General features: G+C 39.2%; 1 protein-coding gene across 1 annotated transcript in view; it reads left to right on the top strand.

Moving 5' to 3' along the window:
- Positions 1 to 13,848, top strand: part of slc22a23b (solute carrier family 22 member 23b) — a 57,223-nt gene that overhangs the window by 24,072 nt on the left and 19,303 nt on the right. The window contains exon 4 of the mRNA XM_088918182.1: positions 13,002 to 13,170. Coding sequence (XP_088774308.1) covers positions 13,002 to 13,170 — 169 coding nt within the window. The remainder of the gene's footprint in view (positions 1 to 13,001; positions 13,171 to 13,848) is intronic.

Genomic DNA, 13,848 nt, shown 5'->3' with positions numbered 1-13,848 from the left:
TTGTCGCCTGCGTTCCTCCCCATCACCGCTGCACCACTACCAGATGTTTCCTTATGCTGTGCTCTGTGAGTTCTTTGCCTTTTTGCCGATTTGAATATTTCCTACATCATCTGCTGTTGGCAGCGGAGAGACAGATGAGGTTTTCCAAGTGGCTCAGCTGGCAAGCAAGGTTGCCCAAGTGCAGGTGGAGCTCTGCGGTCCAGATGTTGCAGGTTCAAGTGTGGAGCAAGTCACTAGCCGACTATGAGCAGGCCTGTGTAGTAGTGTGTAGGATCTCCAAGTCTCTCTTTCTACACCACACACAAGTGGGTTCATTTCTTTGTATTGCCTGATCAAAAGTTAACGGTGAAAATGTTAAGTCTTTCAGAATGTTTTGAGTCAGATTTAAAAAGTATGTGCAGTATGATTGAATCATACTCTAAACCTGAAACCATGAGCTCTTTCAAGTAAAACAATTATCTCCATATATTTAAAGAATCTTTTGAGAATCAGATTCTGGTGAGCAGAAGCCCAGTTTCAGGTAATTAATGACTGTGTTTCTATAACATATATAAAAATTAACATCAAGCTAGTCTTTGGAGTTGTCCTAGTCAGATGGCTTTTTCAGCCATGACTGGCGAATATTTTTCTGAGCAAGTGATGTCTTTATCCTATGTGCACTGACACGGAATCTCTTCAGGACAGTTGGAATTAGCTTTGAGTTAGTAGTGAAGAATGGCGGGGCTTCAGCTTGTGATAGTGTCGTGGACATTTTTTCAGTACTAGCTGAACATGAATAATATTGGGAGCATAGGAAAAGATTACTCAAATTGTTAAAGTCAATGGGCTGATTCAGGTTCAATGAGCTGGAAACTGAGCCATGAAGGACAACTTCTACACCGGCCCTAGAATTCCTAAATACTTTCTTCACCCGGACAAACTCTAAAATCAGTTATCTCCTGGCTTCAGTGAGTTTATTGCTGTGTTCACGATTCCCCTGTTTGCTTTCCTGTCTGTAAGCGGCATGACTTGGCATGACCATGGTCTCAGGTACTGTACACTTATGAATTTCGGTAATCACTTTCCTGAGATGTGTAGAAAATCTTTCCATTGCAACAGCACACACTTTGCCCAAAGAGAGTAACACTGGGGCATCTTGTGAGCTCTCTAACGCCGTTGTGATTGGCATGATGCGTGCGTAATGGTACAATCTCATTACCATCAAAAGCTCAGAGGAAGTGTAACGAGTGCCCAACGAGCCCCTGTCTTCCTCGCCTTAACAATTGAAAGAGACTGCTGAGAAGCATGTCTCTCTGCGTTACACACCTCCTCATTAAAGCAGTCATCACTCCCCCATGATTCCTTGGCTCGATGTACAGCACCATGCTGCTGGAAACTTGTGGAGAAACAAGATGTACATTTGTACTTTTTATCTTTCGTAATTCGCACCCAGCGTTTGACTTTAGGCCCCAGAGGCCAATATAGGAACATGAGAGCATTTACAAATGGTAGGATGCCTTTTGGCCTTTCTAGCTCATCTGGAGTTCTTTAGCTCAAGTATCTGACGATCTCATCCTGCTGTTTCGTGAAAGAGCTTCAACCATACGGCTGTTTCCCTTGTTCGAGACTCCTGAAGCCCTTTGTAAGGACCCTACTCAAGGGTGAAGTATCACTTTCCCCACTTGGAATTTGAGCCTATAACCTTCCAGTTGGGGTCCAGAGCCCTAAACACTCCTCCACACTGCCACGCAATGCCTTACTTTTCTTTTGTGTTTGTGCCTCCAAAAAAAAAAGAAAAAAGAACTGACCCCCTGTCTGTTTTGTGTACTGGTGATTCGTGCCAGGGTATTTTAACCATTAGGTTGTGAATTGTCTTTTTTCCCCCACCGATGAACCTCAGTTCTTGTCTTGTGGTGGAAGAAATGCGGAACATTTTGTTCCCCAAAGTCGGCATTCATACTGTAGTTAGAATTCTACCCTTTGAAGCAGAACAGAGAGCAACTGAATCACATTTGCCTGTGTTAAGGTTGAGGGTATTTTGCAAGGCATTGTGGGATATGCTGCGAGAAAGGGAAGAAGGTACAGTACAATTCACCCTTTCTCAGAACACAAAAGCCCCTAAAAGAAAAGCTGCTGTTTATTTACAGTTAATGGTTTATGCAGATCTTCTTTGGCACTGATACTGTACTTTGTTTGTCATAGTCAAGAAGACAGAATACGCTTGTTCCTGGTGCATCCCATTTCTTTCTCCTTATTTACCACACGCTCAGCAACAGAAGGATCTTTCTAGCAGCAGTGTTCTCGGGAACTGCTGAGCTGAGGCTCAGAATTGCCAGCAGCTGCTCTTCTCCAGCTCACTAACTGCAGTGGCAGGAATGTGGGCGTCGCTGTGTGATGTTCCAGGGATCAAAAGCCAGGAAAGATAAAGCAAAGCTGTTCTTTTTCGTAAATGGGTTAATTTATTCTACGTTACGCGAGAGTCAGAAAAGTGAATCCCAAAGAGAAAATGTAAAAGAATATATACAATAAAAACAACCATTCTGAGTTTTGCATTTAGGGAAATCTTAAAATAACAAAAGCAGTTTGATGTCGTTTTCTTCCCCCATGCGTGTCAGGGAATAATAATGAATACTTCGATTTAAACCATTATCAGTTTTGTTTGTTCAGCTATAGTAAAATGTTAAGATTCAAATCTACTGCATAAAAACGTGGGTTTGTATAATAATCACAAGGAGATGCCTATTGACACTTAAGTGAGAGAGCAATGTTTTTAGGTATATATTACATTATTCAACACTTGTGTTCGCAAAGGCTTAAAATACAAATAATTTCTTCCCAAGAAACATTCTACAGTATATTGTAGTTATCCCTATTATAAACTATATGCAGCCTAAACATTTAATTGTAATTTCAGGACAGTTAACTGGTTTGTCCTTGTTTGAATACATAACAAGGGGGTAAACCTATAGTAAGAGCAAGCCTTTTATAAGTATGGATGTCAACTGTGTAAAATCTTCCCACCAAAGTTTGATGTAGAAATTGTTGTGTTCTTAGAACACTGGGTCTACACCCTCTGGTTCAGTCTCCGCGCCCTGGGGTTTATGTCGCGTATTAAAATCCAGTATGTGTTAAATAGTTGAGTGGGTTTGGCTAATGCAGTCCCCAAGGCAGGGTGGAGATTTCTTATTGTCTGTCTTTGTAATTTAGTATTTTTCTCCCTAATGATTAAGTTTATGTAATACATTCTTATATAATTGCACAATGTCATGTTCTACTCAGCATGTTCTGTCTTTGTGTGCTAACATGAGGAAATACTGCGTTTTTACCACACTTGGAAACTTCCTTCTTTCTTGACAGTGTTACCTTGGCAACTCGCGATTTCATTGACCTTAATAAGATCAAACAGGTGGATTCCTGAAACACAGTTGTGACCAAAATGATGAACATCTAATACAGAACATCACATCAGTTATGGGGTTGATACTGTGCCTGACTGCTTTCAGAATTCAAATAGCAGATTTTCTTTTATTTTGGAAAGTGAAATGCTGGTAAAACCACAATTGCTTGAATTTGCACAATTTTTACCCTGTGCAGTCGTAATTAAGTTCTTAACGTTCAACATCCTTGAACACAGCTATGAAAATGTATGAAAAGAAATTGGAAGGAATAATATAGTATGGGTCTGTAAGGTTCAAGTGAAGACAGTTAGGAGTTTTGCAGTTCATTGAACGTAGACCAAAAATGTAATTCTATCTTAATGGTGTGAACATTAATAAAGTTACCAGAGGTTCAGCATAATTATTTTACCGGAATACATATTGGACAGTCTGGTTTCAGAAAATATTTCGAGCATTTGCACAAGTCTTCGATTTCTTCGAAAAACCTGGGAATTCTGATAAGCAGCTGTGTGGTCACAGAAGAAGCATTTAATTGTTCCAAGCAACAGCTTTAGGAGCTGGTTTCACACACTGCACACACTGTCATGTGAAGACAACACCTACTTTTTCTCCACAAAGAAATAGTCAAGAAACTGTCAAATTGCTCAACTCATCACTGGACATGGTCTGATGCTATTCCAGTGTAACAAATCCTTCTTCGGTTTTATTTGGTTTCTATTTACAAAGCCGTTTTTAAATGAAACCTAAGCTGGTGTTAGATAAAAGGTGTTAGTTCACCTTTTCCATCCGGGAGATGGCTGGCTCATTCATCTAAATGAGGTTTTAACCAAATTCAATTAACACAGAGAGCAGCCTCTGGCTGAGTGTCAAGGTCACACAAATTGCTCTGCGTTCTTTACGCATTTGATGTGTGTCTGTATTGACATGTAACAAATGGATAGGGTCACAGAGCTTGCTGTGAGCTCTTCACTAATTTTACACACATAACAACAATGTTTTCTTGCCATGAGCGGTCTTGTCTGCCTCAAGACAATTATTATTACTTTAAGATAAGATCACTTTATTGGCCATATACAATTTCTTGCATTAGAAATTTGTCTTTTTTCACATACTCCAACCTGCTCTCCATGAGACACACAGACAGGGAGAGAAGCCTGGGGTCAGAGCGCAGGGTCAGGCATTTATACGGCACCCCTGGAGCAGTTGGGGTTAAGGGCCTTGCTCAGGGGCCCAACGGAGTAGGATTCCTCTGCTGGCCGCGGGATACGAACCGGCAACCTTCCAGCCACATGCGCAGATCCTTAGCCACAGAGCCACTGCACCGCCTAGACACTTTATCTTGTGTCAGCTCTGAAAAAGCAGTATCTAGGAAAAGAAAAGCAGCTGTTGGAAAAGTGAATGATTTTTGGACCAGCCATAACTCAATGCCTTTAAAACATTACACTCCATATTTACGACATTCCTGTTCAGTACATTAGAACATTAGAACAGTACATTCAACAACTTCCATCTCTTCATTAGAGCTGTCTGACCTCCAAACAGTGAGAATAAACTGCAGGTTTTGGTCTTGTTAGTAGCTAATAACTCTTTAAAAGATGTTTCTTAAGTCTGAGCTTCTGAATGTTTTTCAGAAGTCTTAACTTGACCTTAGTCGAAAGCCTTGACTAACTCAGAGGTTATTAGATTTTATTTGCCAGAAATTCTTTCCCAGTTGAACAGAGTTCAAAACATAAAGACATCCACAAACTACTTTCTTTGGGTTTCAGAATACAGTTGCTGGCTCATTCTCCTCGTGCTGCTCGTACATTAAGCCCTCAACTGTGCACGGACATTTGCTGTTAAATAATAACAGCAAGCTCTTGAAAAGAAATAGTTTTTTTTTCTGTCTTTATGTCACTGTGGGACGATCCTTCTGTTCTTTGGGAGAGTGTTTGTGTTAATCCTGAAATGGCGGTGGTAGTTTTCATGCCTTTATGAAGCTGTTCGAGTGGTACTCCATGACAGCGGTATTTAGGCCGCATCAGCATATGTTGTTGTAGTTGTACAGGAGGGCAAGTTAGAGTTTGTGCATGACCTTTGCCCTTTTGATAGGAGGAGAATGAAGGGAGTTCAAGAAGTTTCTAGAAAACATTCCTCCATCAGGGATCTAAAATATGATTTACACCACTACCCCCATCACCCCCAAAGAACTGACATAACCCCCCCTGCACACATCTCAACAGAAATTGGGCAGTTTGTCTGATTTTACAAGATGGGATTAAAGTACGCAAATGCAAACATTTTAATGTGCCACTTAGTGATAGCCCAGTTTTACTGCTGTATTTAAGGCATTATATTGATCTCTTTATAAACAGAAAGATCAATTAATTGTTATGCCTGCTTATTTTAATAATGCATTTAGTGTTTCTGCAGAAGTGCTAAAAGGAGTGGCTGCCATTAAGGTAAATTAGTCATGTGAGAGACTGTGGCTGACTGGAAATGATGTTAGCTGTAATTCTGTTTTGGATTCCTCATCGCCTTTTCTTCCGTATTTAGAGGGTTAGATGTAAATTTCTCTCATCTTTGTGTTTTGTATTTTTTAGTAGTCATGCCCATGCAGGTGTGCATGGTCTCCATGGTTACAAAGCAGGCTCATGTGGCGCTGCCTAGAGTCAAAATGGGAGATGAGCAGAGAAACTTCACACTGACGCAATATGATTGTTTTCGGAAGGAATGACACTGCTTTCAAGATTATTTCGCAGCTAAGGATTTCGCCACCATGAGATGAAATAATTTCCACTTGTTTATTCTCTTCATTTTGAGGTCTGATGTGCTAAACATATTTCTTTTCATACACATGAAGTATCCGAGATACACCACAACAGCCAGTAATGATAAACCAAAGAAAGATCAACAATATAAATAAATATAAATGTTTATTATACACTCTCAGTGTTTCATGATTCCAGACTCTTTGGGAATTTTTCACACAAATCTACCATCTGTTTGATCGTGGTGGTGAAAGATCCACTTTGATTCTTCCCAGTTTATAAGAAGGTTTCACTGGCAATTGTGTGCTGATGTGCTTTATCCCTCATCTGTATGTGCTGAAAGTGACTCATAAAAACATGACGAGACGATGGTAGAAGGAAACTCCACACACCCAGCTACAACAATCAACTTAGTGACTGAGATACCTGAGATTAAGGTTGGCAGCAGAAAGGAGGAGTTGTCAACTTGTTCAGCGTTAACAAACACAATGGTGTTTCTGTTTGTGTTTCTGATTGCGACACAAGTCAGTGGGAAAAAGACATCAACATTAAAGCTTTTTCAGGAACTGGGCAAGAAAACTAAGCAAAACCCTGTGGAACTGTTCAGTTCCTGTGCTTGAAAAACTATCCTGTATTTCCTTGTTGCTGAAGAAGTACCCTAACCTCTTATCCCTCTTTGAGGAAACAGCTGGATAACATCCTCAGATCAATTAGCTGCTAATATCCAAGTGATCTAAGGGGGCTGAAAGCTTTTTTATTTGTCAACTTTCTAATACTTTAATTTAAATACTAAACACAAAGCAACAGAAATCTACAAGTGAATGAGACTACACTTAACTCACTAAATCAAATAGTTTTTGACAATGAAACAATGTTGTATGTAAAAAAAAAACTGCTTCTGTGAATTAAACATGATCTGCTTGGATCACTGCATTACTGCAGTGTGCTGATAAGTTTTCACACTATTTTTTACTAGTGTACATCTTAAACTAAATGCAAGAAGAGCTACAATAACCTGTTTGTTACAACAGTGACCAAGGATAATTAGCACAGTTGTGATCATCTCGGCACTGATTGTTCCAAATGTGATTTGTCTTATTCAGATGTATTCAGATGACGTATCTGTCTTTTCCACAAGCTGCTCGCTTCGTAAAATAAATTACTAAGTGGAGAAGTTAATTGTCTTTTGCTTTTCAGGTCACATTAATTTTAGGTTCACTTTACTTTACCACAGTGCACTTCACCATCAGACTTGAGCCCTTGAGTTTGATTAATTAGCTTCTGTCGGTTGTTTTAGATCATACATTAATATTTATGGAGCAGCAGTGTGTCACAGTGGTCAGGGTTCTGGGCTTTCAGCTGGGAGGTTGTGGGTTCAAATCCCAGGTGGCTGTTGTATCCTTGAGCGAGGTAATTCACCTGAACTGTTACACTCAAGTACTCGGCTGTGTCACTGTCTGAATACCACCAGCCGTATGAAACGGCAGTACGTTCTTTTTCCTCTGTAAATTGTTTTCTGTTCAGATGGCCGAGTTATTTCATTCATTTCATTTCAATTATAGAACCAGCAGCTTTGCAAGACAATACCTTGATTACTGCATATTATGTCACGATGTAGTTTTAAAAACAGAATCCCGAAAATAAGTATGTCCTTGTTTGTTTGATTTGGATCTTGGCAAATGTTTCCATTTTTTTTTCTTCACAAATGGCATTTCACATTTTCTCATTGACTCCTGTCATCAATCTGTTTACTTTATACAATACAATAAGCAGTCATATGAAACAGGATTGAAGAGAGTGTTCTACAATGCACTGTTGTTCTGCTTTGCTGGTTGTTGTTTGTGCCATATCGCTTTTACGGATTTGTTTTCTGAAGCCACTTTCTCTTGAAAGTATTTCTCTGGTATTAACCTTTTCTTTGTAAAACCAGCAATCTGAAAAGTGTAGATGAGACCCTGATAAGATGTATAATCATTACAAAAGGCTATTTGTTCTGAACGGAAGGTTAAGTTTTTAGAACATTTAGTTTTCAAAGAAATATTACGACAGACGGACACACCGGATACCGTAATATCTGAAATTAAGCCGGTAATTTAAGAAAGAATGTAGGAACAGCAGAATAGGTGCAGTAATTGTTTTTTCTTTTTGAAAACAAACGGGTTTTCAGGCATTTATGTTTAGTTATGTTGAGATTTTATATTTTGTAGGAATGAAAGGGCTTTGTTCATTCTTTGTAACCAAGTGGCCATTTATTTTTGCCCATCTTTTTATCTGCTTAAGATAACTTTGATAGCTGACTCTGCCTGTCTCACTATGAAGTGGACATACAGTACTGTATATTTTTTTAGTGCTTTATACAGCTTGCAGGGATAAGTTATGGCTTCCCAGTGACCCTGTGTTGGATAAAGCAGTTAGAAAATAGTTGTTTAACACAATGTATTTATTACCTGAAAGGGAAGAATAGTTGTCTGTGTGTGACTGTATTATTTTATATAAGACATTATATTATGTATGCATGTTTTGGTATTTTTACATTCTAAGTAATGTTTCATAATACTTTCATTTTCAACACAAGACTAATTTTCTTAGTAAGTCTATGTAAATCTGCTTGATTAATTCTGAACATTAAAGAACTCGCTATGGTGCATCTTTATCCAAGAACACTGCCTCGTTGACATAACTTTTGGCAAGACAGATTGTGACTCTTAAACTAGATTTTTTTAAGGCAAGCTTTGCGGTATACTGAATTGTAAAATGAATATAATTTCTGGTCAGGATTATAAAGAAAGATGAAAGTTTTTTCTTGCTAATCCTGGATATATTTCTATTTCCCTCCTGGACAGGGATGTATGCATATTTTTAAAATAAATTAAAGCATTGTGGAGGCACCTTCAGAGCTCTTGTGGTTTTTCTGCTTTGACAGCTGTCTGTTGACTACACTCCTCTAAGTGTTGAGAGGAGCCTGGCTCACTTACAGAGTGATTTTCTATAGAACTCAAAATAGAAACATCTTCATGGACTGTTTGTGTCACAAATTGCAACATGTTTTTCTTTTTTTTTGAGGTTTTCATTTAAAGACCTTTATAGAGTTCTGCTGCAGAAGTGACAGAAATGTAACATCGGTTCAGTTTTCAATATTGTTTTTCAACTTAAATGTGATGGTATTTCATGTGCATGCCAGTACTGTGTTTTGTTACTGACATCATTAAACCAGACTCCTGTGGCAGTTTGGATTTGCTTACATCCTTCGGTGTCGGTAAATTCATTTTTTTAACTACTGCACAAGCTCAACCAAAATCTCAGGCTGGGAGGTTGTCAGCTCCTGATAGGTTGATGGAAGTAGAGAGATGTAGTTTGCATCAAGACGGATATATTCCCTTTCCTGCCAGGCCTGAATCCTCTCTCACTGGACACTATTGCACAGTCTGCATATAGCTGACTGCTTGTCCTTCATCATTAGATGGCTGTAATGAACTATTCACAGAAAAAAAAAATTACAGTACACAGAAATTAGGCCCAATTGTATTTTATTCCAAAAACACAGAAAATGTACAGGGCTCTGTCTTTTGGGAAAAGGTGCCCGTCCTCATGTTTTTGGGTCAGCTTTCTTGTCGAAGGTACGAAGGGTCTTAAAGAAGTGTTCAAGGTTGCTTGGAGGTGAATTTGAACCTGAGAGCTCAGAAATCCTAGTCCTGGTGCTGTAGCTATGAGCCCACACCACCTTTAATGGAACAGATGAGAAGGTTATGTACTGTAGGCAGTTTCTCACTGTGTAAAGTTCAAGTATGTGCTGAATCATCTCACCTCATCTTCAGCTTGATGCTCTCCACAGAACCTTGACTTACTGTTGTACACTGAGGACGTACAGTACTTGCTTGCTTTCGCTTTGTTGTTTAGCACTGAGCTGTAATGACCCAAAATGTCCAGTTTTAATAAGGGATGTTGCGAGGAAGCCATAAAAGATACATGATTGACATTTTAAATTATGCACAGTCTCAGCTGGGTTCCATAAAGGTTGTCTGTCGTGATGGAAGGAGCATTTCGGGTTGAAGTAAAAGAAGAATTTCTGAAGCTTTTATTTGCATTTATGTCAAGGCTCCTTTTAGTGCAGAAAGCATTGTTGCCAGAAAGCTACCATCTCAGCCTTGACTACATACATTTTTAAATACCTGACAGTAATGCAGCCAGCTAATGTAAGTGTAGAAAGATAGACCTGCTTTGTCTAAATATTATATAAGATATTCATATTGTACTAATATGGTTTTGATGTGGAGGTTATAGAAATACATATTATATTTATAATTAATAAAAATCTATAAATTAGTAAAACCATTACATTTTGAAAAAACCTTTTTAAATTGTTTTCAGTTTAGTAACTTATTGAATGTTTGCATTTATTTAATCTAAAAATTAGCTATTTACTTTAACATTATCAGCTTTTTTATAATGATTTTGACGGTGTTGTATGGAAATTAAAAAAATAAAAAGTACTTTTTTAAAGACAGATCAGTTTTTTTCCCCCCCCCAATATAAAGCTTGATGAGAATAAAAAAGTCATGACCAACTATTTCGAAATTCACACCAGGAATAGTGTAATTAAGAACACAAAAAAAAATTAACAAATGAGAATAGACCGTTCAGCACATCTGAGCCGTTTGGAAGTTAGCAGCGAATTGATCGACTCCAGCTGTTTTTCTGAAAGAAGTCGGGGTATCTGCTTCAACAGCATGGCTGGGCGGCTTGTTCCACATAACCATAACCCTTTGGATAAGAAGGGCTTCCTGATCTCGGCTTTAAAGGCACATCCGCGACGTTTCCTCTTGCGCCCTGTGGTTCGTGTTTGACCGTTCTGAAGATGTCTTTGTCCATGACGTTGAGGCTTTTGGATACTTGTACTAAAGCCTCCTTTTTCAGGCCAGACATCAGTTTCATTCTCTCCCTTTCTTCCCTTATAACCAGTTTGGGGAAAAAAAAGACTGCTCCCTCCTGTGGTAAATGTAAGGCCATTCACCTGTCACTTTAGGCTGGTGATTTATTTAATTGGTTCTCTAAAACAAAAATGAATTGCCATTTCTATTTTAATGATATTGCAATATAATATAATCGCCATTTCATATATTTCATGGGTATAAAATTCTGGCTGTGGCACACAATCCCAGCTCTAAGGGGTGTTACAAGCACTGATACTCTTTGATATTTAGGTGCGCCAGTTTAACGTAAAATGAAATAGAGAGCTGTACAGAAGCATGTGATTTAAATAGTAATGACGGCTAAATAAGACAGTGAGGCAGCACGCAGAGAATAAAAAAAAACCCTTGGCAGGATCTGATTTATTTCATGTGGTATGTTTTGACCACATTTTATTTACTACTTCTGCGTTGGTTGGCGTCAGATTTCTGTCACGACCATAGTAAATCTGCATCTTTCTACAATTAGTTTTCTTGAGAAACTTTCTTAAATGGATGTATGGGAGGTCCATCAGGGTTTGTAGCATTGGGAAACGTCTCAAACAGAGATCTGTGATTACAGTAACACAGTGCCTCACCTCTGGCCTAGAGCTTCTAAACACCAGTTACTGAAAGAAGGGAAGATCGTGCATAACAGCTATTGACCTGAAATGTTCCAGTTTAACTAAATAGTCCTTCCCATTGTACCAAATGAAACATTAATGGAAACAAATGAACACTTGTTCTGTTATGTGTTCTTTATGATGAAAGTCTCACTGTTGTTTGTAGTGGAATTTCAGTCAATTTACTGAACTTTTTGTTTAAAAAATATTTCGGTTTTCTGTACTTCTTTTGTTGTGTCGGGAAAAAATGATCATGAAATGCATTAAAATCATACTGCATCATTATATGATTATCCAGCAGTTCCAGTAATCACAGAAGTTTTTATGTGATTATTTCATTATGTGATTATGCATTATTATTCCTCATTTTATTATTAGTGCCCTTATGGCATGTATAAAGAACTTTTCTCTCACTAAAAAGAAAAATCCCTCCAAACTACCTAAAACCTAAATGTATTATTATTTCTTTAGTCTCAGAAGGTGTTACATATTGGTCAGAACATTTTCTGGATGCTAATATTTGGCTGTAACAACCAATAGACATCTTTACTTGTTATTTCACGAAAAATCTCTAGGTAAAACTTACTGACCTCTTGCGAATCTAAAATCTATGAAGTATATGGCAAGACAAATCGTTTTTAGTTTTATGAATTGGTTTGTATGCAAGTGCGACTGTAACAGTGCCACAACTGAGGCAGTGCTCTTTAACATTCTGTGACGGGACCGAGTCGCCTTGTTATTCAAGCACGGATAGTGCTGATGAATAGAGAGAATCATTCAGTTCCTCGGGGGTTCCTAATTAAAATTCCAAGCTTCTCTACGGGGCTGAATGGATCTGGTGTCAAGCCCTGAATTATCCAAACCCTGTCACCCTGGAAGGGTCTAGCTGACACATGTCCGTCTGGGAGAGGCAGAGAGAGGCAGAGAGAGGCAGAGAGAGGCAGAGAGAGGCAGAGAGGAGAGGTTTGCAGTTAAGCATTTCAGACACCTGTCCAGCATAACGTAGGAGACAGGATCCTGGATCTGCTACTGTAACGTGTCATTTCTCCATAACGTGTCAAATCCCCAAAGTCTTGTCTCTTGCTAGCTCCTTGAAACAGTCTGGAGCTTTTCGTGAAACCTTGATTAGGCATGTCGCTACTGTAGAAGGAAGGGAATGAAACGTGAAAAGGGTTGTTTTCAGAATTGTAAATGCCCCACAGCCGCAGGAACGTTAGCATCCTTGATCCCCGCGCCCCGGTGCCCCGTGCCGGCTGTTCCAGGGAGGCGCTGAGGTAAAGCCCTGTCTCCTCTCCCCGCCCGCAGGGATTGAGCTGTGCCCCCCGGGAAGGCGGTTCTCGGTGACCATGGTGGCGAGCTTCGTCGTGCTGGGAGGGCAGCTGCTCATGCCCGGCCTGGCCGCCCTGTGCCGCGACTGGCAGGTCCTGCAGGCTGTCATCATCTGTCCCTTCATTCTCATGATGTCCTACATTTGGTGAGAATGACGGCGGACGCTGGTTCTGAGGCCCTGAAGGATGTTCTGAGGGCGAATAAGAATGCCCTGTGGAGCTGATCATTAACGCGCTATGTCTGCCATCCTGTGCATATTCCCAATATATATATATTTATTTTATATACTGTCTCTTACATACAGATAGAAATACTGTATTTATGTTTATCTTTAATACAGATATATTTATATACAAATACAAATCTCTCATATACTGTATAACATTATATATGTTGTTTTTCTTATAAATTATATATTTATCTTATGAATCTCTTGCCCCAAGGCAAGGTGATGAAACAAGCTGAAGGGCAGAGGCAGTGTAGTGCTGCACTTTACTCCCACTATGCGTTCAGGCAAACGGAGGGTTGTGTGCATCATACAAACATGCTCTGACACAGGCCCTCTGGTCCCACTTACAGGGCTCTTTTCAGCAACCGTAGGTGTGGAAAGAGGAGAATAATATGTGCGCTTTGAAAAGACCTGGTGTTTCGGGAGCACATGTGGCATGTTCCTTGTCTATGCAGGGGAGAATTCTGGAACACATTAATAAAAAATAAAGCATGCTATATTTATTAAGTCAGAAAGTTCCTACCTATTCCTATTATAGGCTCCTACATTAAAACACCTATTTTCTTTTCTTAACAACATTGTTCTCATAATGTG

The sequence above is a fragment of the Atractosteus spatula genome, chromosome 6 (assembly GCF_055471065.1).
Source record: "Atractosteus spatula isolate fAtrSpa1 chromosome 6, fAtrSpa1.hap1, whole genome shotgun sequence".
In the NCBI taxonomy this organism is placed as follows: Eukaryota; Metazoa; Chordata; class Actinopteri; order Semionotiformes; family Lepisosteidae; genus Atractosteus; species Atractosteus spatula.
Note: the sequence above shows the minus strand (reverse complement) of the source record. Positions and strands in the feature narration are given on the sequence as shown.